The following is a 25,028-nucleotide window of genomic DNA, read 5'->3' on the forward strand; positions in this document are numbered from 1 at the left end:
AATTTAAGAAGAGAGAGACAAACTATCTAAGTAGTTAAATTGATACTAAAATTATCTCAATTAAACTATTGTTAGACAGAAATGGGGAGATTTGGTCGGAAACCTTAAACAAGGATCACCATGTCAATCAAAGAAGGCTAGAGAGAGAGAAAAAAGAGGTGCTGTTTATAGCGCCTGTTTTGGTTGATTCTTTTGGTTTTCATTTCTATTCCTGTTCGCGCCCATTCACTCGCGAGATATTAGTTTCTGTTTAGTGCCACGTCGTCATGATCCCAAGCCAAAACGCAGTGATGTCTATCTCTATTCAGGTCTTTAACTCCACGTGTAGTCGTGTACACATGTTGCTCACTTTATTTAAAAAAGGACAACAAAACGCAGTGATGTCTCTATATAAACCGTATCAACCGTTCTCTGTCTCCTTCACTTTGTATTCTTACATTTTCCCGGCGGTTTTCTCAAAGTGATACAAAGTTTTATATCATCAATTCAAAATTTTCAGATCCCCTCTCCTTCTTCCAATTCTCTCTCCAGTCTGCTCGAAAACATTTCTTGGCAAGCGATGTTCGTAAAAAAGTTTGTCGAAAAGGCTGTAAAGAAGGTTAGTTTAATTACCTGGTTGATATGCTTATTCTTAGTTTTCACTGAAATAACATGTTTAGAACTAATCTGTGTAGTAACTTAAGGCCCTTCATTTCATTTCAACGTAAATTTGTTGCTAATGAACACAAACGGTGCAGGTTTCCCCTATGTTTTTTGTGAATGAAATTGTCTTTTTAAGAAAGTTGGCCATTCATTAATGTTTTTATATGTTTTACTTCATTGAATTTATGTTTTTCCCCACTTTCCAACAGACCCAGCACATCTTTCTTGTTATTATCAGATAATGTACGAGTTTCTATATTTTACATATATCTTTTTGTAAAGAAAAATCAAAGTTGGAAGGCAGTGCTAACTAATGGAATATATGCCGGCAACTGGCCTCGTACTAGAACTTATGATAGTATATATTTTCTTCTAAAACTGCCCCTGATTGAGTATAATATAATATTAAGTAGGTATTTAGTCCTAACACGCATTCTAGGCAAGAGCATAGGTTTTTAAGGAAAGTAATCTTAAATTAATGTGAATATATGTTGACATATGTAATATGTTGCTAGCTTCGGGTCAATTAGTCCTTGCAGTCCTAATTTTTTATCAATTAAGTCAATGTAATGGTCCAACTGATTAAGATAGTAATACGAAATTGGTCGTTGGTCAGAGTGAAAGAGCCCATCGTCAACCCATGTTCAGTTCAAAGCCGAAGTTCTCGTATATGATATATGGGCTTCAAGTTGATGTTCATTGGAAATAAATTCCCATGTTTAAGTGAGATACATCTCATTTTTGTAGTTTGATAACACATTTGATTTGTAAACATGGTAGTCTTCAATTCACTAAATGGTTACCAAAAAAAAATGGTAGTCTTTAATTCACTATATAAATGGGATGTTTGGGCTCTTTTGACGCCACGAATTGGAGTGCCATATAAGTCAAGAATTTTTCATGAAAAATTCAGGGAAAGCCATAGTTCAGGATTTTGGAATTTTTGAAATTTCGATAAATCTAAAAACCGAAATCCAATAAATTTCAACCCTATTACATTTGAAATTTCGATTATTTCGACATTATATTTGGAATTCTGGTTTTTTAGAAAACCGAAATTCAGAGCGGAATTTCGGAGTTTTGTTCGGAATCACGAACTATGGGGAAAGCAAATATATTCTAGGATAAGAAAAACAACAAAAATAAATTCTTAAAAAAAGTAGGTATTCCTCGTTGAGTGCCCTGAATCATTTTCATATGCCCCACCCGATGAGCTACAATAAAGCTTTGCTTTGTCACCAAAGAGACCGGTTCCTCTATAACCGGGTACAGAGATTGATCTATGTACACACACACACATCTCGAAGCACACACACAGGTATCGAGGCACACACACATCTCGAATTCGGATCAACGGCGAGATAACACGGTTATAGAGATGATCTCTGTACCCGGTTGTAGAGATCTTGAGTCCGTCACGAAAAACCCAAAACTCATACCTGTGTCAGTGTGTCACTGTCACTGTGTGGATTAAAGAGAAAAAAAAAATCAGATAGCATTTTGTGGTTAGGCTTACAAATATTGGGGTATATGCCCGCTGGGCCTATGTTAAAATCCATTACAAGGTCATGCACTAACTTTTATAGTTTTCCCATGTTAAAAAAAATTCATAATGCTGTAGTTTAGAAACAAAATTATTTCTAGTCTGAGAATATTTGTAATTTTGAGATAAAATTTGAAACCAAAACCCTCCTATATATTTTTTTTGTTTGCTGGGCCAGCTTACAAGTATCTCGACTAATCCCATAGCCTTAATTGGACATTCGACTGGATATTTCGTTGTAGTGGCTTTGAGGAGAATCGAACTAATGACCATTGGAGAGCAAACCCAAACCCTCATATAAAATTTTAATAAAGCTTATAACTTATCACTCTGGTCGCATGGTTATGGCCTCACGCCCTTATGGATACCATAATGACTTCAGTGACATAATTGATCACTTGGTTATCTCGAAAAAAAAATACATAATTGATCACCGACTTCTGTACTCAACCAGATTCTAATCCATTTGCCAGAATGAATCTTCCATGCTACCATAGTTCATGATACTCGAGTGTCTTCTAATACTTTTCTAAGTGGGTCAATTATGTCTCATTTTGGGTCAATTATGTCTCCTTTTGATTGAGTAATTATGTCAAATTTTATACGAGCTGCTCCATGACTACTGAGTATTAGGGGTGATTTCAGATCGGATAAAGAGTTTTCAGAAAAATTTCTAATTTTTTTCGGATAGCAATATCCTTTCCAAATCCAATCAAATTATTTTTCGGATGTCAATTTCTTTTCCGAATTTGGAAATTTTGAAATCCGCAAAATATGGAAGTAAATCGGAAATTTAAATTATATAATTGGATTCTCTTTTAGGATAATTATTTTTTATCCAGTTAATATATTCATTTAGCAATCATTTTAAAATGTATTAATTTAGTAAATAAATTAAATCTTTTAACACGTTCATTCAGCAAGTTTTTTCTTTATGTCAATGCATTAATTCAGTAAATAGAAAGCTGAGAGAAATTGAGACATGTATTAGAATGATAATATTGATTATTTGAAATTGTGAGAGAGACAATGTTCTACTTCTATAGGGTTTTTATTTGGTTTGTAAACTATCTGCAATTTTAATTTAGTAATTATATGAAATAGACGGTTATATATTAAAAATTCGGAAATTAATCGGAAATCGGATCGGATTGGATTTTGAAAACACATCCAATTCCGATCCAATTATTTTTCAAAAAAATCGGATATCGGAATTTCGGATATCGGAATACAAATATCATTGCCAAATTTCAAAAAATAATTCGGAAAATTAGATTTTCGGAAAAAAGATACACCCGTACTGAGTACTGACTATGGAGTTTCGAAATTTTATTATCAGTACAGTTTCCCATGTTTCGGGTTGATTTTGGTTATTGCCAGGGCCCGCCCAAATGCCCAATAATATAAACTGTTGAGTGACTTGGATCCCTAGATGGGCTCGAGATCCTCCAACTATGGACATCAAATGGACTTGTGTAGTTGGGCCATTTTTTTGGGTATTAATGTTTGTTGGTGTAAGCAGCCTGGAGGAGGAAATATAAATAGTATAAAAGCAAGTGAGTTGAATCCACGTGTAGCTTTTCACTATGGCATTCCATCAGGATCTATTAAACTGGCCTACGACTCTATTCAAAAAATACTTGCAATTTCTACTAAGTATGTCCATTCCCTCCCACTTTCTTTTTTATTTATTTATCCTATGCCGATATATATAGCATGTAGTGATGTAGACTGAAACATTATATTAATTGTTACAGAGATGGTCGAATTAAGTTACTTGGTAAAGATATTACTCAAGCTCTACTACAATCCAATGACGCAGTTCCGAGCAAATTCATGCAGGTTTAAATATTATTTACTGTTTAGTAGTGTCACTGCATGCATTATTCCTGTTTCTTTACGTACCGTTTAATTGACATTTGTGTTTTATTCGTGTTGATGTTACAGTTTCTTGAGAACCAAGGCATTCTGTTTAATGTTACTGCCCAGAACAACATTGAGGCAAGTCTTATATGTTGACTCATTACTCATAAATGTGATTGGTAGTAAGTCCAAAAACAGTCTTATAACTGAAGCTTTTGTTTACTGAAGAAACTATGTGTCATATGTTCACTTTACAAATGTGATCCGCAGTTTTACTTTTAGGCCTTATTTTTATGCACTCTTTGGCCCTTCATAATATTTTGTGACTTATTGGTTTGTTAAACCACTACATTTTCTTAGGTCTGGGACATAGAGAGGAAGCAATTGTGTGATGTGTTCATATTGAAAGAAGATATCACCTCTTTTACAGTCGTTCAACAAACTTCTTATGCGTAAGCTTTTCCAACTATCCGAACGTTATGTAGGATTTCAAAGTTCTTGATTATCACATGTCACTAGAGACACACTGCAACACTGTAGGTATATTGGAGACTCTGGTGGAAATATATCAGTTCTGAAGCTTGATCTTGCTAAATATCATTTAGTACAGATGAATTACAGAATTCCTCTTTCAGCATCTCACGGTGAGAAACACACTCGTTTGAGATGTTGTTCATATTCCTGTTAGTTCTATTTCAATGAACAATGATACATACCTTTTCACATTCAGAATTCTTATTCTTAAATTCTTTTATCAGAGGTTCATCAAAATGCATTGAAAAATTGCAAACAAAGAATGATTCTTAGAAGTGTGTACCATCTTCCATTGTTAATAGCAACTACTGGTAGTTGTGTAAACGTTTTTAGAAGAAATAAAATTATTAATGTGGAAGTATGTTAAGGAGAATGTGTGTTAGAATTTAGAAAATTGAAAAGACAAATATCCAATTTCAGCTATATCAATAACTCAAAATGAACTTCCACACGCTTTATTTTTTAACCGATTTGTCTAGCCGTTTGTAACCGTAAGTTTCAATCTTAAGATCGTAAATGTGATCAGTCCTCAATCTCTCCTTTGATCGGTGAAACAGAACTCTCCTAGATATAAATTTGGAAGCAATACAGTGTTTTTATAGAGTAAAAGGCTCTATGGCGGACAAGAACTTAGCACTTCGCTTATAATAGAAGCCTAGTGCGAAACAAGAATTTTTTCATTTTTTCTAGTTCTACTTCTGTTTCTTGTAAAAGCATTCTACTGTTGTGGCATCTATTTTTGGACTGAGTACTGGATGATATCTATGAATCTAGTGAGACGCTTGATTTCAGTTTAACTTAAGGAGTTTTATTTCTTATGTGCAAATAAACTAAATTCACTGTGTTTCTCTAGGGAATACAACTGAAGTCGCTGATGACAATGCAGTCTTGTTCATAATGCCACAACCAATGGCTGAGAGTCAGAGGTAATCTCTGGGATTTACATAAACAGTTAGAAAATAGACTTCTTTATTTGAGATGCGTAAGGTTTTCTCCCGTAAGCACTAGTTAGTTAGTAGTCAACGCACAAAGTCTGGTTGACTCTATGATCTCCTATATTGTTTTGTGACTCTTGTTTCTGTGCAGGGTACTTATAATTTTCCGAGATGGTCTTATTGTATTATGGGGACTTGAAGAATGTAAGGGAATTCTTGTTATGGGTGGAAACATGCTGTCATTATCTAATGAAACAAAGAAAGTTACTTCTTCATGTTGGGCATGCCCCTTTGGAAGTAAAGTCGTTGTTGGATATAGTAATGGAGAAGTATACCTTTGGAGTGTGCCACCACTTTCAAATCCAGGTGCAATATCAGCAAATAGGGAACTAACTTTACCGCAAAACGTCCCTCTGTGTAAACTTAATCTTGGTTACAAGATGGACAAAATTCCTATTCTTTCCTTAAAGTGGGTTTATGGAAATGGGAAAAGTAGTCGTCTATATGTCAACGGTGCTTCTAATTCTGCTTCATCGAACTTGTTTCAGGTATTAATCTTATTGTTGTTTACATGTTGGTATGAATCTTAGTTTATTATTCGAGTCACTTACCTATATTTTATATTCCCAGAATGTACATCTCTGTAACATTTCTTCAAACTCATAATTTTAGGGAGCATCATACTACCGATGTGAAATGCTTAAATGGAAATGTGGTTACCCTGATATCTGCGCTGCCCTTCTAGTATATTACAAATGTTACTGCTGTAGGATTTTATACTTATTTGAGAATTTTTACTAGCTAATTATCCCATTACCCTTGTCTAAAATCTGGGATACATTCTGGCAGATAGTCCTTCTTAATGAACAGACAACATCGCGTACGATCAAGTTGGTACTTCCATTGCTTGAACCTTCTCTAGACATGGAAGTTATTTCAAGCAATTATGATCAAAGCAAACAGAAACAAGATTCTCTTCTTCTTTTGCTAAAATCAGGTCGCCTTTGCTTTTATGACGATTCTGTGATTGAAAAGTATCTGATGCAAAGCCAATCAAGATCGGCCCCTTCACTGCCAAAGCAGGTAATGGTAAAGTTGCCATTTGCGGATTCTGGCATCACTATTGCAAAATTTGTCACAGATGGTTCAAATTTTATCAGTGGTATGGATGAGGTACTCTTCAAGATTGACTTTTTAATTTGGTGTTCTTTTATTGTTTAAATTATTAAAACTCTTGGTTATTTGCTTCAATTTGATTTTCATCGTGTAGGATTATGACTTGCTGGTGAAACATTTCCCACCACTTCTGCCAAGTGACTCAAGAGCAAAAGATCAATTGAATTTAGCACGCTTCAGTGGATATGCAAAGATAACAAACTTGTACATAACTGGGCACAGTGATGGAACTATAAATTTTTGGGACCTATCATCCCCATTGTTACTTCGGATTTCATCTATACAGCAACAGGTAGATTTTTTCAGCATATATCACGATATAGGGATGCATACCATGTAGATAAATAATCTTCTTTTCTTTTTTGATTGACTATATAAAAAGTACAATTAAGTAAGCAAAAGTAGAAAGTGAAGTAAATGGCAATTAATCTCATATATATTTATATAAAATTAAAAGCCGTGTGATAAATGGTAGAACTTGAGCTTGAATTTGTTCCACACTTCCACATTCCTTGGGAGTTTAAGTGGTAAACGTTCTTTTTCTATCCACTGGTTTTGGTTTTAATTTGGACTTTAACGTCTTATTTTATCAAGTGAAAACTCAATTTGGTGCTAGAAATAGGAGTGTAAATTGTCATGCTACTAAGAGTGTAGAAAAAAATCATTTGCGGTAGAGCAACTTAGTGCCTTTAAGGGATAATGAAGAAATTAATTGTTTTTGCTGAGATATAGGTTCTGTTAGAGCAGGCTATTGTGTTTGGCCCAAAGGGTCCGTTTACTCTCTATCACCCAAGTGTGGTGTCCACGTGTTAATGCCACACGTCGGTGTGTGTGTGTGTGTGTGTGTGTGTGGGGAATGTTTAGATGTTCCCACATGGGACGTGTAGCCTTGCAGAGTTGCAGTATAGTATAAATGTTCCTGGGCCTCTCCACTTATCACCCATTGGCTCAAAATGTTTATACGTGACTCTTGTACTTGTTATACGTTTGGAGATAACTTGAGGGCTGTGATGCGCGGGTACTTCAAAATGGAAGCCGTACCCGTGTCAGACACTCCGTAATCAACTGAAAATGCCGTGCCTCTGGAGTGTCCCTGCCGTGTCTCCATCCGTACCCGTGCAACACAGCTTGAGGGTGGGTTTTTTTTTTTTTTTTCTCCTTTTTTGGACATGATCTCCATGGTTAGGAGAACGTCTCCACAAAAAATCAGCCTATTTTGGATGTGTCTAACATCTAAAAAATTTGGGTTAATTTGGGTTCAAGTTTAAAATTTTTAGGGTTAACTAGTACTAGATGAGCCAATTAGGATTTCCCCCCCCCCCACTAGATGGGAAATTAGGGTCTCCCCCCTAAATACACACAAAAAAAAGGTCAAAGTGGGTTGACCGAATTTTTTTTGTGTGTATTTAGGGGGGAGACCCTAATTTCCCATCTAGTGGGGGGGAAATCCTAATTGGCTCATCTAGTGGGGTAATACTAGTTAACCCAAATTTTTATTTTTTAGTATTATCTAAAGGTCTAAGATTTTCAATATTACAACACACTTTTGACACGTTATACAAATCCGAATGAGCGGATTTTTTGTGAGGATAATCTTCATATTGAGGAGAACATCCTCGCAAAACATCTGGGTTTAGTTCATTTGCATTTATGTTTTTTGAGCCATGTACAAATGAAGTGTATAAGAAGTGTGTACATTTAAGTATATAACGCTCCTGTTACTTTTATGTGTTACTCATGCAAGTATACTTCAAACATGCAGAGTGAAGACGACCACTCTTTGAGTGGTATTCCTGTGACAGCACTGTATTTTGATATCTCTTCCCAAAATTTTGTGACCGGAGATCAGAGTGGAACGGTAAAGTTTTTCCTGTTCATTGAATCCAATCAATCAAGTTTGTGTACATTTCTGAAAGATTCTTATCTCGGAATTGCCACAAAGATTTTATGTTACCTCTTTATTTTTATTTGTCGTTCTGTATGCAGGTTCGTATCTTCAAGTTTAAACCCGAGTCGTTTTCACTGCAAGGTACCTGACAAAAGATGATTTTAATTTCACGAAATTGGCTTCTTATATTCCACATATGCTAAGCCTCCGTTTTATTTATCCCTTGTTTTTTCCGCACTGATTTTCAAGTGAAGATGCTACGGAAATCATGTCATGTATTATTATTTTCAAGATTTCTCCTGTAATTATCCTGCATGTTCACTTTCTTGCAGCAAGTACAAAGAAAGGAAGCAATAATATAGTCCAAAGTGTTAAACTTGTAAAGGTCAATGGAGTTGTACTTTCGATCAATTTAAGCATTCACTCAAAACATATTGCTGTTGGATCTGATCAAGGATATGTGAGTTTTGTTTCATTATCCTCTTCATTTTATTTTCTTCATTGCCTCTTTTAAGTTTTACTCTTTTTTCTTCTGATCAGTTTAAAAAATTTATGAACTTGAGCAAAGGGATGAAGTTTGAGATAGCCTATAATTTCAACAGAAAATATTACTATCAAAACAAAACAATCAGAGGAACTAACTCCACTCCTATGAGACCAACTCTTGATACATAATAATCTCATTACTCTTTATCTATAGACTAAACTCCAAGAAGGATAACCACGCAACTAAAAGCCCTTGATAGACGCAATTACATCAACAGTCTCTGCCACCACACACAGAATATGTTTTCTGTTATCTCAAGCACAACTCAATACAGAACATTAAATATGCCAAATGTTATTGAATTTAAAAAGAATATAGATCATGTTGTTAGGGGGTTTACTAGTATGTTATGGCCGCGTTCTTCCTGATAATGCAATGCTCCTTACATTTTCTATAAGTTTTTTAATACTTTAAATCATGTTGTTAGAGACTAGGGAATTAACTAGCATGTTATGGCCCATGAAGCGTTATTTCTGATATTATATATATATATATATATATATATATATATATATATATGATCTCTACTCTTGACAGGTTTCCGTAATCAATATGGAAGGGCCCACCATCTTGTTCCAAATACGCATTATGAATGAAGTATGCAATGACGTTGTGTCCCTGCACTTTGAAACCTGTAGCTTTCATGGTTTTGAGAAGAAAGTTCTGTTGGTAGGGATGAAAGACTCATCTGTTGTAGCAGTTGAAAGTGACACTGGAAATACATTTAGTACGACATCTGTTCGTCCCAAGAAACCTGCTAGAGTTCTGTTCATGCAGGTTTTAGGTAAGTCGCACCATAATTCCATGTGATTTAAATAATGGACCAGACTATCGACTTTTATGATTTTTATCTAAAAGAAAGCCACTTGTTCGAGAACATTATACATGCAAGTAGTGCTGACATCTTTTTTCCTTTTTTAATCTTACCACTGAGTAGCTTCTCAAAGGTTTGTTTGATTGCTGGAAAAATAGGTTCCCTTAAATTTCAAACCTGTGACTCTGTGAGAATGTTAACTTTTCACGTTTTGCTTTCCAAAGACACCATAATTCAATTAAGGAGAATGAATAGCCTGTTCTGTATGCAGATGCATCCAGTAGTCTTGATTCAAGTGGAGGGTATTCTGTTGAGGATGCCTCACCTAAGCAATCCCTATTATTACTCTGTAACGAAAAAGCTGTATATGTATATTCCTTGATCCATGCAGTCCAGGTAATGTTCTTCAAGCTTCAAGTTTCTTCTCCCATTTCTTTTAGGTGGTGCATTGTGGAGAAATCTAAACTAGATCCTTGTTGTTGTTCCACTCATCTTAGGGAATCAAGAGGGTGCTTCACAAGAAGAAGTTTCATGGCACTACTTGCTGCTGGGCATCAGCATTTAATAATCATGACTCCGAGGTTGCCCTTGCACTTCTCTTTCCTGGTGGCAAGATCGATATAAGGTTGGAATATGTTATTAGTTGTTATTTGTTTATCAATAGCCACGCAGAGAAAAGTCGGAAATCTATAGATTATTAGGAAGGCAAGCCATAAGGAGTGGCTATGCTACTAGGCATGTGGATTATGCTACTGACAAAACTGTTAGGATTCTGGGACATGCATGTCAGGCAATGTGTATGTAGGATTGTACTAGCTCAGCTGTGTACATGTATGGTGGATTTCACGGGAGCCTTCATACAAATCATGGACAAGTTTGACATACCTGGGACTGAGTAGTGATTTATTCGTATAGATCACATATATATAGCTATTATTTATGACTTTCTTGTTCCCAGCTATTTCAATGCCTTGCGTTATCTTAAAGTCTTGAGTGTTGTGGCTATATTGTATTTCAGTGATACTGAGTTTTCTTAGCATTCACCAAATTATCCTAGGAAAGAGATGAAGTTGGTGTGGTGCAAAATAGGTAGGTGTTGCACATGTCCCATCCATGGTCAAGATTGTCCAAGCTCCATGCTTCCCATTTAGGATAGTTTGCACAATATCTTTAATCTGTTGTCATAGTGGCAGAAGGTTTCTTAGATAGTGAGAAATCCAGTTGTCATATAAGGAGCTTGTATAAGGAGAAATACAGATGAGGAGTTACAAAGATATGATATTAAGTTGTCTTTTAGGGATTTTATCAAAAAATATTTCTTATTTTTTATTAAATTAGGATTTCTGGGAATTTAAAAACAAATAATCGAAAACAAAATAATTTTATTCTTTCAAATGATGACATTTTGTTAGTTTCTTTAAGACTCGGAATATTTTTAATTTGTTGCTGTGAGAATCTGTCACTCCAAAAGAGGCCCAATCTTTCGGTGCATTGGAAGTGATCACACGTCTGCAGTGCTTTTATACTCTAACAGAAACCAAAAGGTTGAAGCATGATCAGTAATACTATTCTGTCTGTTCTGTTTCATTCAGCCCATCTCCGCCTTGAATTTTTACTATGTCACGGATTTTAATTTTGCATTTGTTTCTGTCTTGATGGTTTAACTGCCTGTGTACCTCCAGTCAGTTTCACTAACCAGTCTTACAATTCTACTGGTTTTATTCTTGTAGACTTGTACTATACGCCTTATCCGCATTCACTTATGCATCATGAATAAATAAAAAAAACTGAGGAAATTATCTGATTTTTGAAATTAACATTTCCATCTTAATTACATGCTGTATATTCCTACTTTTTGCCAGTTTTGCATGTCCTTTTTTAAAATTTCCTTTTAAGGTTGCCTTTCTTGCTGTTTAGGTCGTTGCCTGAACTCTCCCTTTTAAAGGAAGTTTCAATAAGAGGTTTTGCATTTCAAAACTTAAAATCGGATTCATCTTCAGATAGTTCACTGTCTTCTTCCTCAGATGGAGAAATCATTCTGGTAAGGTTTCTCAAATTTTGTTTGTAGAAGTTGTTTTTAAGGATTACTTGTGCATCGTACAACTGATAATTGTTTTTTTTTTAATGACAATAGATCCATGGAAATCAGGAACTCTTTCTTCTGTCACTTTTGTTGCGGAAGGAAATTTATAGGTATATATTACTTCATCTGGTTGCAAGTTTCACCCTTTTTAAGCTTGTACACCGGAGTTGCATTTTGTGGAGTTTATACCTGGATACACAGACTCATCAATTTAGTTTACTTCAATGATATACATGGATAAACCTCCAATTCCATCTTGTGAATCAAACAAAGGTTTTGCTTTGTTCGCTAATGGACTTGTCCATATTTATCTTAGTGTAGAAATCTACAGATGCTTCCATTACATAACTACTGGGAAAAATAGTGATAGGGCTGATGGTAGCAGAGGTAACAATCACTCGTGACATCGAATATTGTGTATCTTTCAGGTTTTTGGATCCTATTAGTCAGGTGTACAAGGGTGTGATGGCTATAGAGGAAGAGACTGTCACTGGACCAATAATCCAGAAAGAAAAGAAAAAGGTTAGGTAACTTATAAACAAATAAATTATTTGTTATTACTGTATTTCATTTGGCCTAAAGTCTTGGAAAGTAATTGGCATTCCAGGGGATATTTAACTCTGTTCTCAAAGATATAAAAGCAAATAAAGCAAAGTACGCCTCAGAGACAGAAGTTCCGAATTCCACAGCAAATATTGCAGATGAACTTTCAAATATATTTTCAATACCTAATTTCCCCTTGGATAAGGAAACCAGAGAACACGTGGTTGCGGATGAGAAGGATGCGGTTGAGCTAAATATAGGTATGTTCTTTTTCAAATATTGGATATTTCTATTTACTACTGCACCCATATGCTTCAGGCCACACCATACGCTTAACACTTTCAATTAGGCGAATTTATGATATAGATTTTTCGATACAACAATTATATAAAAAGTTAACATTGGCCTATTTTTAGCAAATATTCAAGTTATTTTAATAATACTAAGAGTTACAAAGGTTGCTTACTTATGAAATGTTTTGATTTTTTATGTGTCAGCTACAACTATTTTAGAGAGTTGAGTTTGTGACCTTCCTTAGCTTATATATTTTGATTAATTTTTCAACTCTCTTTTGAACGTTTTGATTAATTTTTTCAACTCTCTTTGAAGATGATATCGACATTGAAGATGAGAATCCCAAGGGACATAACACGATTGCAGTGCTGAACAAGAAAAAATTGACGAGCAAGTTCCTGGCAATTAAAGGTCTGTATGTTTGAAAGAGCTGTTCTTAACTCATTTCTGGCACATTCAAGAGTAAAACAGATGCCTTTTTCAAGTTTTCAGCAAGTAGGTGCACTATGTATAAGAAGATAATTACTTACATCTGAATACAGAAGACCCATGGTTAGTCTGCAGATGAGCAACATTTTTAGCTGACAATCCTGACAATGAAGGCAAGGCCTAGTTCTGATGATCAATTTACATGGTGATCATTGAGTATATGTATATTCACCTATTTTTCGTCACTTGAAAGTCTTGAATTAGATAGACTGCCTGATAATGACCAACCTTTTTGATTTCCTCGTGTTTAAACTATAACGAATAAAAAGCTTTAGAAGTGGAGTTTAGTGATAACCAAAAAGTACATGAGGACTGGGGACAAACTATGATAGCGGATTTTCTCATCTACGCATTTCAATTCACAGGAAAGTTAAAACAAAAGATGATCAGAAATGAAAAAGGCTCAGCAAAACCAGCGCATGAAGATGAAAACGGGGATACAGTTGATCAAATCAAGAAGAAGTACGGATTTTCTTCGTCTGGTGTAAGTGCAGAACAAACTATCCTGTATAAATTGATTATTGGTTACTATATTTTTACCATATGTCTCTTCTCATAAGAACAATATGTTTTACTTTTCAAAGATATGCTTTACTGATTTATTCCGGCGATACAGTAGAAGTGTAGAACCAAATGGTCAAATATGTTATGTTCTCTCAATTTTTAGCTGGAAAGTGCCTTTTGTAAATTAGTATGTCAACTCGTCTAGATTTCTCTGAATCCACGATAGAATTTTTTTAAGAAACTTAGAAGCATTTAAGGTGCAAACTACATTTTTGGGGCTCACATGTGAACTTTACAAGTTGGGCATGGGGTTCAAAAGGTTTTCATCTTTTGGTGCAGGATTCCAGTGTAGCAAAATTGACAGAAAACAAGCTGCACGAGAATATAACGAAGTTAAAGGTACGTGTTGCGTGCAGACGGTGCAGTCTCACTTTCAAGTTTAATATCACAAAGTAAATGCATATATACCTACCGAGAACCATTTAAGCCAAAATATAAGCTCTTTGAAGCTTCTCTGCTCCATTAAATGTTTTTGGCATCTGTGTTTTCGTTCACACGTTAATGTGGTGGCATTAATGGTCTCCATGTGAGTACAGAATTACTTATTAAAAGTCTCAGTCATTTTCATATGAGTACTCACTTGATTTTTTAATGAATGTATTGATTTTGTAGGGTATCAACATAAGAGCGACCGAGATGCAGGGCACAGCTCAATCATTCTCAGCCATGGCCAAGGACGTCTTGCGAACTGCAGAGCGCGACAAGCCAAACTCATAAGCTTGTTTTTCTTTTACTTATAGATATTGACTCGAAAATACCCTTTTTTTCTCTATTTTTACATGTACATGTAAAAGTGTAAAACCCTATAAAAGAAAAAAGAAAGAAATTAATTTGAAGTGAAATTAATTTTAGGGGCAGGACCATCCTACCTCTAATTAAAAAAAAACAAGACCAGTAAATGTTTTGAGCAGCTGCTTTTAAAATCATTTTTTTGAAGTGGGTTGAGTCCAATTAAAACAAGAACCAATAAAAAGGGAAATAGAAGATAATCAACAAGATTCCAGAGACACCTTTTGATGTTTCAGCTGGTCTTCTTCAAATATTTTCTCTTGTTTAGTTACGAACAATTATCAACATATCTTGTGGCAAAGTTGCTTTCCAAATCTGTTCCTCTTTAAATTCACCAAGAAAGTATATGTTGTGCTTTACAACATAAGCAACCCACAAAAGTAGTTATATCTTGTATTGTGGGCAAAGTGGAAGTGTAAAAGACGGAATTCAATTGATAAGCGGCGGGGGTATCATCTGTTCATCACTAGGCCAGTTCTGGTGGGACTTTCAGTGAGGGTCGGTCTGTTTTTAGTTTGGAGGAGAAGGTAGTCAGTCAACCCAATTTTTTATTTTTGGTCTTTACTACATTTAGAGTCCGGCTACACAGTAACCGGTTACTGTGATTAAATCCCAGCAACCATTACAAGTTGCCGTTGGATTGTCTCGGTTACGGATCTCGGCACACACACAGATTTCAGTGCACACACAGATCTCGGATCTAAATCAACGGTGACTTGTAACGGTTGCTGGTATCATTGATCCCAGTAACCGGTTACTGGAAAGTCGAATCCTATTGAAAAGAGGAACCTCTAGAAATTCTCATAAATGATTTAATTGGGCACTCATCAAATTGGATTGGGCAACCTTCCAAAAATATATATATATATTACAAGTTTGTCATCAAAGTCCAGGCCTAACAACCAATTCAACCGGTCTCGCCATAACGAAACCCTCGAGTTGTTTGAATGTACACTCAAACGGTTTTGTCATATCGTTTGAGTGTACAATAAAACGATATTGCCATATCGTTTGAGTATATACTCAAACGGTCTCGCCATGTCGTTTCAGTGTACACTCAAACGGTCTTCGCGTGTCGTTTGAGATAAAACTCTTGGGTTTTTAGCTAGACGATATGGTGGGGTCGTTTAGGAACTCTCTTGTGCGACATGGCTAAGTCGTTTTGACTAAAAATATTGAAAAATTCATTTTGTTTTTTTGTCACTTTCATATGCTTGATTAATCAAGATTCAAGAGTATAATTGTAAAATTAAAACTCAAGACTAAAATTCATAGGTAGAAGAACCGTGCAGTACAACAATGCATGATGGGCATTGTTCATTGAGGAACAACAATTGGTTAACAAGTACTAAAAATTGGGCAGCCATTGAAATAAAAAAGGAACTTAGTAATTGAAACAAAATTGGCTGCTGATGCACTATGGTCACATTTTATATAGGCTACGACTAAGTTTATCCCATTGAAATCCAAAATAATAATAAGAGCGGGGCTGCAGGTATGCCAAGTTATGAAATGGTGCATGTATCTTCCCTTATCAGCTCCAGCAGTCTATAAACATAGATTCTAACTCATTGAATAAGTTCGTGAATCGAACTTTAGATTGGGTTAAAGTTCTTGATGAGATCGAGCTAAAGATGAACTTGAGTGAAATTATTAGTGGCATGGCCATTGGGCAGTAGTGGTTCGTTGATGCAACTCCATTAATATTGAATATGTACAAGGTTGAGACTGGTGGAGACGATGAAGAAAGATTGTATCCGGTTTTTCGGTTTCTCTTTTTAGGTGGGGATGTATTGGGCTATTGTTATTGGACTTGGTTGTTGAACTTGGGCTGGAGGCTGCAGAATGCAATTTGGTGGGTGTAGGATACAGGACCCAAAAAAAAAGGAATTCGTTACTGCCAAACCCCATATTGTGTTGGGCAGACCCCAAAAACAAAAACAATTATTACAAATGTGACATTGGCCCCAAAAGTTGTTTTGTGTTGGGCACCTCCCAAATCACCGTGAATTTCACTTATTGCAACCTTTTCAGCCCTTCTCTTATCTTCTCTTCCACTATCCTAAATCTTAAACCATAAAGAAAAATATATCCTAACACTAACACTAAACACTAAAGGCTGAATATCCATGTGTACCGGGCTGAATATATGGCTGAATGAGAAAATTTGAACACCCTAGGCTTAAACGACCCGACTAGGTCGTTCGTTGTGCACACCAAACGGTCTGGTCACACCTTTTGGACTAAGTCCAAAACGATGTGTCTATGTCTTTGGAGTCGATTAAGATTAGTGGTTAACTACAGATTTATCATTTATGACAAGCTCAGATGAACGATCGTTGAGTGCAGCTGTTCAGGTTTTAACTAATGCAATGACAAGATATACATACTGTTTTCCACTATTAAAAGTTGATTGAAAACTGTACTTGACAAAGTTAAGACCTCTCTTGAGGTATGGAGATATGCAAATTATCAGCGTAGCTATAATATTAGATTTCCTTTTTGAGCCATCAAATAACGATATTTACTAATAGGTTTCAGCGACATTAAACTTGTTTACCAGAATCTTCAAAGGGTGGTGTGTACTGTTCCCACATGAAGACTCAATTCAGCACATGCCCCATACATTTAAAACAAGTTGCTCACTTGCTTAGCAGTGGCAAAAATTAAGTAATTCGTTATATGTTCTTTTACACTAATCTCTCGTAAAGAACTCTATTTGCGTACCATTTTATTTTCTGTGACTAATTTCTATGTTTGGACACACTAATTCCTTTGACCACAATGATTATCATGTTTAGTAAATTTAATCAGAATAGGAACCCACTTTTATTGGTCCATGATTAGAAGTGTATTCAATTCACAACAAAATGTTTATATACAGCTAGTTTGCTCACAATAAAATGTTTATATACACAAATATACAACTCATCTAGGTGCATACTAACAACTTCCTCATTTCTAGCACCCCAGTGGCCACAACATGGCGGCTTAAGCCATTTGGGGCCTAAGCGAAGTTCAGAAAGCAACTTTTTACCATTTATTACACTCACTTTTTATTAGAAAAGTGAGGGAAACGAGGGGTTTGTTTGAGAATGTACTTACATTTTCCTCAATTAATGATTTTTTAAATATTGTTATATAAGTTTTTAACTATTATAAAAATAATAAAATAATAAAATAAAATATATCCAAACTCGTGTGGGCTAAGTTGGGGCCTAAGCAGCTGCCTATTCTACTACAGGGTTTACAGGGTTGAGCCAGCCCTACCCTACCACCAAGAGGTAGTTGCACAATGAGCTCTTCTTGTTCTTTAAACAAAGCCATCTTGTTACCAAGAGACAATCAATGATTTTTTTTTTCACATCTTTTTACGACAAGTAACCCAAAACCTAATAATAAAATTCTCCATTTATTTGAGCATATAATCACAAATAGAGAAAATAGTATGCTTACTGTTATTCCTACTGGTGAGGAGATTTGGGATGTAGGAAAAAAAGATGGGGGCTTTAAAAGCTCCCGGTCCCGATAGATTCCAATGAGTTTTTTACCAAAATTGTTGGGATATAGTTGGAGAAACTGTAGTGGAAACTGTGAAGAATTTCTTTTTATTAGGTATCCTATAACCCAATTTAAATGAAACCTTCATATCTTTAATACCAAAAATCCCTAATCCAGATCATATTACAAAATTTAGACCCATTAGTCTTTGTAATTTTATTTACAAGATTATTTCTAAACTACTTGCCAATAAACTAAAATCACACTTACATAAGATTGTCTCCCTATTTCAGGGTGCTTTTGTGAAGGGTCGTTGTATTGGTGATAATATAGGACTTACAATTAGTATAATATGAAGAAGATGAAAAAAAAGAAAAAAGGGTTGGATGGCAGTGAAGCTGGATATAAAGAAGGCATTTGATCAAGTTGAATGAGATTTTTTGTATAAGATTATGAGCAAGTTGGGTTTTGGTAATAAGTGGATCGAACTTATCAAACAATGCTTAGAAATTGTCTTTTTCGAGTCTTGTTGAATGGGGTTCCTTTGGATAATTTTACACCACGGAGAGGGTTGAGACAGGGGAATCCATTATCTCCCTACCTCTTTATTCTGGTTACGGAAGCACTTTCAAGGATGCTACACAAGGGGGAAAGAGATAATAGTATTAGCGGTATCAAAGTTAGGAGAAAATCCCCACCAATTAGTCATCTATTGTATGCTGATGATCTAATAATATTCAGCAAGACCAGTTTGGTGGAAGCAGTTAATATGAAAGGCATTGTGGACTTGTACTGTAAGGCATATGGGCAAGAAGTCAGTGTGGGGAAATCAAGTGCTTTTTTAGCAGTAATGTCCATCATAGACACCAAAAGATGTTAGCAAAAATTTGGGGAGTAAGGAAGTTCAATGAGAGGGATAAGTATTTGGGGGTGCCGATACTTCTCACTCGGAAAAAGAGTGAGAATTTTGATTACCTAGTAGATAGTTTACAAAGGAAGGTGACTGGGTGGAAGGCCAAAATCCTATCTCAGACAGCTAGAACTACCCTAGTCAAGATTGTAGGGCAAGTTGTCCCTATTTATGCTATGAGTACTTATCTACTGCCGAATAACATTACAGATAAATTGGATCAGCTGAACAAGAATTTTTGGTGGAATGGGATCTCAGATTCTAACACTAATCATACAATAAGTTGGGAGAAATTGTGTAAGCCTAAGAGTGTTGGTGGATTGGGTTTTCGAAAGGCTAAAGAAATGAATCAAGCTATGATCTCTAAGCATTGTTGGAGATTATTACAGGAAGAAGAGTCTATATAGTCGAAAACTTTTACAAGTATATACAAATGGTATGGGTTAGAGGTGGTGAATAAGAAAAGGAGTGCCCCTTGTTCTTATTTCTGGCGAGGGATGGTCCTACAATTGATATTTATACTCACCTTTGGTTATCCTTTATGAATAAACATGTGTGTCTTAAAGATTTGGTACCTCCTATTTACAATACAAATCCCAATATTACTGTTGTCAGTTACCTTATAGATCAGGATCACCATAGTTATAATCAAAATAGGTTAGGAGAGTTGTTTCATTCACCTGTTGTCAGTAGCATTAACCAAGTTGTCATCAATCCTAATATAGCTAATAAAATTATTTGGTCAGGTAGTACTAAAGGTATTATCACTGTGAAATCTGTTTATCATTTTCTGAGCATGACAGACTGTCAGGGAGAGACTTCTACTGCTAATGAGCAAACTATCAAAAAGATGTGGAAGACTAAGGTGGAAGCTAGTATTTAGTTGCTTGTATGGAAACTTTATAATGGACGTCTGCTAACTGGAGATAGATTAAGAAGACAGAAATTTAAAGGGGACATATCCTGTGCTTTTTGCCAGAAAGAGATAGAAACAGATGAGCATCTATTTCTCTAATGTGCTTGGATAAGATGTTTATGGTTTGGATCTTCTCTTAGTATACGTATGGAGGAACATGAAGGGAAGACTCTATATGAATGGATTGGAGAGGCAGTATGCTGGAATAGTTTAGAAGATTTTGTTGAAATGGAGGTGCAAAGATTTGTGAGTACCTACTTTCTAGTGATGATAAATGAGATATGGAGGTGCAGAAATCAGTTGCGATTTGAGAAAATTAAACCTAATATGGAGCAAATGATTAGGACTGTTACAAGGAAAGTAGCAAGTACTTTGGAAGCATATAAGAAGGAAGTAAGTAGCAGCGCTCATGCTAGCAGGAAGGAAAATAATCCTATTGAATACCATATGGCTTTGAACAACCTAGGTATTGATTTCTATAGTTCCTGGCCTAAGATAAGCTTTGATGGGGCTTTTGATAGGATGACTAGAAAAGGAGCAGCAGCAGCAATATGTAGAGATGCAGATGGCAGGTTGTTGGGGCCAGTGCATAGAAGGTTCCGCACAGAAACTCCTTATGAAGCGGAGTGTCATGGTGCGGAGCTAGCTGCAATCTTGTTGTACAAATTGAAACTTGACAAAGTGTTGATAATGGGGGAATGCAGAGACTTGATGCAGATTCTTAGAAGTAATGGAGTTGGATTGGAGCAAGATGACTTCATCTCACGAATTGATGCTTTATTTAAACAGTCTTATTTGATGTTCAGTTATAATTTGTTGTTCTATTGGTTTAGGAGAGCTCATAACAGAGAGGCAGATGAATTAAGCAAGTGGGATTTAAATTATGCAGCCATATGTCCTCCTCCTTGTTGGACTCTGAATGGTGTAAACAACTTGATTTCTGTTTAATATAAGAAGTCTTTATCGGGGGAAAAAAAATGCATATGATCTCGTATGAGTTCGATACCAATTTCGTACCAGAAGTCACATGCTCCCAACTTACCTAGCGTTTCTTTCTTTGCCAGCTTTTCACTTTTCCACTTTAAAACATTTCTGACTCAATTTTCTCAAATTTCCTAATTAGATTTGTGGCTACGATAAACTCCAAACTCCTTAAAGCATCTTTAGGAGAGACACTATCCTAGCATCAAACACAAAATTTTCAATAATTTGATGTTTTTTCATCTTCAAGAGAAACACCTTTTGATAAAAACACCAAAAAGTGTTTGCTTTTGTGCTGTATCAAATCTCTATCGCAGTTTTGAAAAAACCGCGCAGTATTTCGAACACCGCATGGGCTTGGGCTAGAGTGTGGCCTTCAATGACGCGGTTTTGCAAAAACCGCACGGTGTTTCAAACACCACATTGGCTTGGGCTAGAGTGTGGGCTTCAATGACGCGGTTTTCGCAAAAGATGATAACACAGGGTGTGCGACACACCGCACGGTTTCTGAAAAACCGCATGGGCTTAGGCGTCTGTGATGGGTGTCTATAGCGCGGTTTTGCGAAAACAGAGTGTCTATGGCGCGGTTTTGCGAAAAAAAGCGTAGACTATATGGCACAGTTTATCTAAAACCGTGGCATTTTATGTCAAGTTTTTGATATCTTTACTGATGTTGATTAGTTAAGTTAAGTTAAGTTTGGTTTGGTGTTTTTTTTGGGTATCGCTCCTAAATGTGCTTTTAGTCCTTACCTGAGCTATCTCACTAAGCTTTCCAAGCAATTTAGAGTCATGTACAAGCCGTAATGGAGATCCACTAATCGTGGATACAGACATGAAGCATCTACACAACCATCAGTGGGAAACATGTGCAAGAGGCTGATTTAAAGCAAAACATAAAGTACCACTATCACTGACTTAGAAACGGTCTGAAAGGGGACAACTTAACACCGCACAAGTCTTGAACGTAGGTAGTACATAAACATACGCACATTCCAAAGGTGCAAAAACCACAAGAGAAATAAAAGCTTGTTACTACAAGCTCTACTTCAACAAGTGCCAATACAACTTCCTAATGTGTCAACGCTACAATGATACCAAATTACACCTATATTCTTCAGCTATATGACTTTTATCCATCTCCAATATACCAACCAATAAAGTGAAATGACTAAAACCCTACTATTCTTTTTTTTGGATCAATGGATCGATAATCACAAAATCCAAAGTATAGTCAAACATCCAAAAACAAGAAGCATCAAAATTACATGGAACAATTGCTTCGCGCTCCCATAGATATATCTTTCTTTTTGGAGATTTTGACATTATTTCATATACAAATATCATAAATATATCCAAAATATCATAAATATTTCTTGATATATCATAATACATTATTTATATTTATTTAAAATATAATAATAAATATTAAATAAAATTATTATATACATAAAATATCACAAAATATCTTCATCGTTAAAATATCACCGATATAAATATCGCAATACATCGTACTATGCTCCCAGTTGATCCTGGGAGTTTTCAAATTTTAGCAATGAGACTTTTGAACGTTATTATGCACTTATGCATCCACAAAACTAAATCTACTGTATTGTTAAAATTACCAATAGATCCATCTAACGAAACAAGTATGTGCCACCGAATCCTACGATTACTGCATGAAGATAAACAGATACTGCGATTACAACAAAAGATAAAAACCTAACCATTAAAACATCGAGGATGATAAAGTTGATTAAGTACAGGAGTAATCTGAGCTTTTAAAAAGCTTCCAAAATATTCATTTTTTCCCCAAATTAAAATTAAAATTAAAAAACAAAAACACCTATTCCTTTTTCCATGATAGATGTTGAACATAAACAGTTCAATCAAACCCCCAGGGGGCCCAACTACACAACCATCCACCACCAACATCATCTCCAATCCACCATACTACTCATCATCATCTTCCTGCATTTCCAACAAATGAAACAAATCACTAATTACACAACCAACATAATCAATAATTGATAAACATTTTAAGAATTGATTTATCAAACCTCATCGCTTCCTTCCTCATCGTCCTCGTCTTCATCGTTTACTTCAGATTTTGACTTGTCAGACTCCTCTTCATCTTCAGCATCGTTTCCTTCAGCCTATTTTTCAACGCAAAAAATATTAATGATCAAGAAAATCAATATTAATCATTTAAATAACAAATGTAACCATAAATAATTAAATCTATACCAGTTTCTTGTTGTAGGCCTGCAAGTTTTTGTTGTATTCAGTCTTCCTCTTCTCTGCCTTCGCATGAAAAGGGGCTTTTTCCTATTACAAAAAAATTCACAAATTTGTCAATAACGAAATTCAACAACACTTTCAATAACAAACTTTGACAAAAATTAATTACTTACAGCTTCTGACATGGACTTCCATTTATCACCACCAGCCTTTCCGACTATTTTTTTTTTACAATAACAAAGTATAAAAAAATAAACAATAGTTAAAAAATTGAAAAATTTACAGATCTGAAGATTTAAGAAAAGAGACTTACAACAGAGACAGATTTGTTATTAGGGTGCTTTTCCTTGAAACTTTTCCTGAAGTCTTCCCTATAATCAAACCAAAACAATAAAAAATCAAAACTTTACCAACCAATAAATACAAAAAAATAAATTTTTTCCCTTACATGAAAACGAAGAAAGCACTAGCAGGCCTCTTAGGCTTGTTAGGATCCTTAACAGCTTTTCCAGTTGGTTTCTTCCCACCTCTTTCACTTCCACCAGCTTTCCTCTTAATTGCCAATCTTCATAACACCAAAAAAACCACATCAGACCACAGATCTAATAACCTCATGTTCAAAAAACACATAAAAATACAACATTTATACAAAAAACTCACTTGTTGTCAGCCTTCTTAGCGTTACTAGCTTTAGTTTTCCCCATAGTACAAAAAACCTGAAACAAAACAATCAGATGAGTTGAAAAACGTTCAGAAACGGTGCGAATCGGCTAAAAATCGGTGAAACTCGGTACCTGTAGGGTTAGGGTTTGGTGAGTTGAGAGAGAGAAATAAAGAGGTGTGTTTTTGTGGGCAATATGGAAAGAGAGAGGGGAGATAAGAAGGGGTGTGTGTGTGTGTGTGGAATTAAATTTGAGTATAGAGATTGAAATCAAGTCCGGGTTATTTTAGGCGGGCATTTGAATACCATTTTATTTTCATGCCACGTTAGTGATCCGTGTGCTCACACATTATTCGCTTCATTGTACTATGTGGGTCTTTTGCCCTTTTATATTGTGCTTGCTGTGTTTGTGTTTCTCATTGTGTTTGTTTTGTTTCTATGGAATGGAGATTGTTATAACACGTGTTAATGTCTTTCCTTTGTAGTGACTATGTTAGCCTTGGATATTATTGAGATCACAGAGTTAGTAGAGTGGAATATGCCAGGAGTAGCACGCAGGTTTTGGTTGAGGTATTTGGTGCAAATGTGTGACCTAAATTAGCTTATCTTATTATATAACCAATAATTTAATCCTTCACCCAAAATATTAAATGTGATAGTTTTAATTTTTATGGGTTATTTAGATTTTGGTCCAGACTTTTTTGAAAATTAAACTTTAGTTCAACTTCTGTTACTTGACTGTTGACCGGAGTACTTCTAAAAAGATTGAGTCAAAGTCTAATATCATCATTATTAGTTTTATTAGTTGGACCAAAGTCTAAAATTCCAATGCACAATTATGTTTAAACATACAAACTAACACGTCTTCATCTTCGTCCATTTCAATCAATGTAATAGCTCTCATTCATCTTCATAGTCTATCATCACTACTCATCTTCATTCTTAATCCAACTCTACTCCACCAAAATCCAACATCAACAAAACACAAAATCGCACCCATTTACTAAAATCTCAATAAGTTCAACTACGTCTTGAAGTCAATAGATCAAAATCCATTGTTTTTTAAACCAATAAATATAATCACATTTAAAGAGATTTTAGGAACTCAATTTGTTTT

At 35.4% G+C, this 25,028-nt stretch overlaps 2 protein-coding genes across 3 annotated transcripts; one reads left to right on the top strand and one right to left on the bottom strand.

Moving 5' to 3' along the window:
- The first annotated feature begins 401 nt into the window (after positions 1–401).
- On the top strand, positions 402–14,804 carry DAW1 (Transducin/WD40 repeat-like superfamily protein). 2 transcript variants are annotated; one of them, XM_086608017.1, is made up of 24 exons: positions 402–598; positions 3,708–3,841; positions 3,943–4,027; positions 4,133–4,186; positions 4,409–4,500; positions 4,589–4,692; positions 5,436–5,508; positions 5,669–6,065; positions 6,367–6,690; positions 6,788–6,985; positions 8,456–8,551; positions 8,680–8,722; positions 8,914–9,041; positions 9,666–9,912; positions 10,214–10,338; positions 10,440–10,567; positions 11,860–11,983; positions 12,077–12,135; positions 12,454–12,547; positions 12,633–12,828; positions 13,178–13,273; positions 13,717–13,835; positions 14,195–14,254; positions 14,528–14,804. In XM_086608017.1, the coding sequence occupies exons 1-24, from the start codon at positions 560–562 to the stop codon at positions 14,630–14,632; spliced, it is 3,120 nt and encodes a 1,039-aa protein (XP_086464143.1). In that variant the 5' UTR covers positions 402–559; the 3' UTR covers positions 14,633–14,804. The 2 variants fall into 2 exon arrangements, with proteins under 2 accessions (XP_086464143.1, XP_086464142.1); XM_086608016.1 differs by lacking the exon at positions 3,708–3,841 and having other exon boundaries at positions 457–598.
- A 7,907-nt stretch (positions 14,805–22,711) lies between these two features.
- Positions 22,712–24,315, bottom strand: LOC147503275 (HMG1/2-like protein). The gene is made up of 8 exons (XM_086608018.1): positions 24,045–24,315; positions 23,911–23,966; positions 23,699–23,815; positions 23,562–23,621; positions 23,424–23,466; positions 23,257–23,337; positions 23,070–23,165; positions 22,712–22,980 (listed from the first exon to the last, which is right to left on the bottom strand). Exons 2-8 carry the CDS (start codon positions 23,952–23,954, stop codon positions 22,963–22,965), a joined length of 459 nt encoding a protein of 152 aa, XP_086464144.1. The 5' UTR covers positions 23,955–23,966; positions 24,045–24,315; the 3' UTR covers positions 22,712–22,962.
- Between the last annotated feature and the right edge of the window lie 713 nt (positions 24,316–25,028).

The sequence above is a fragment of the Coptis chinensis genome, chromosome 4 (assembly GCF_015680905.1).
Source record: "Coptis chinensis isolate HL-2020 chromosome 4, ASM1568090v1, whole genome shotgun sequence".
Taxonomy (NCBI): Eukaryota; Viridiplantae; Streptophyta; class Magnoliopsida; order Ranunculales; family Ranunculaceae; genus Coptis; species Coptis chinensis.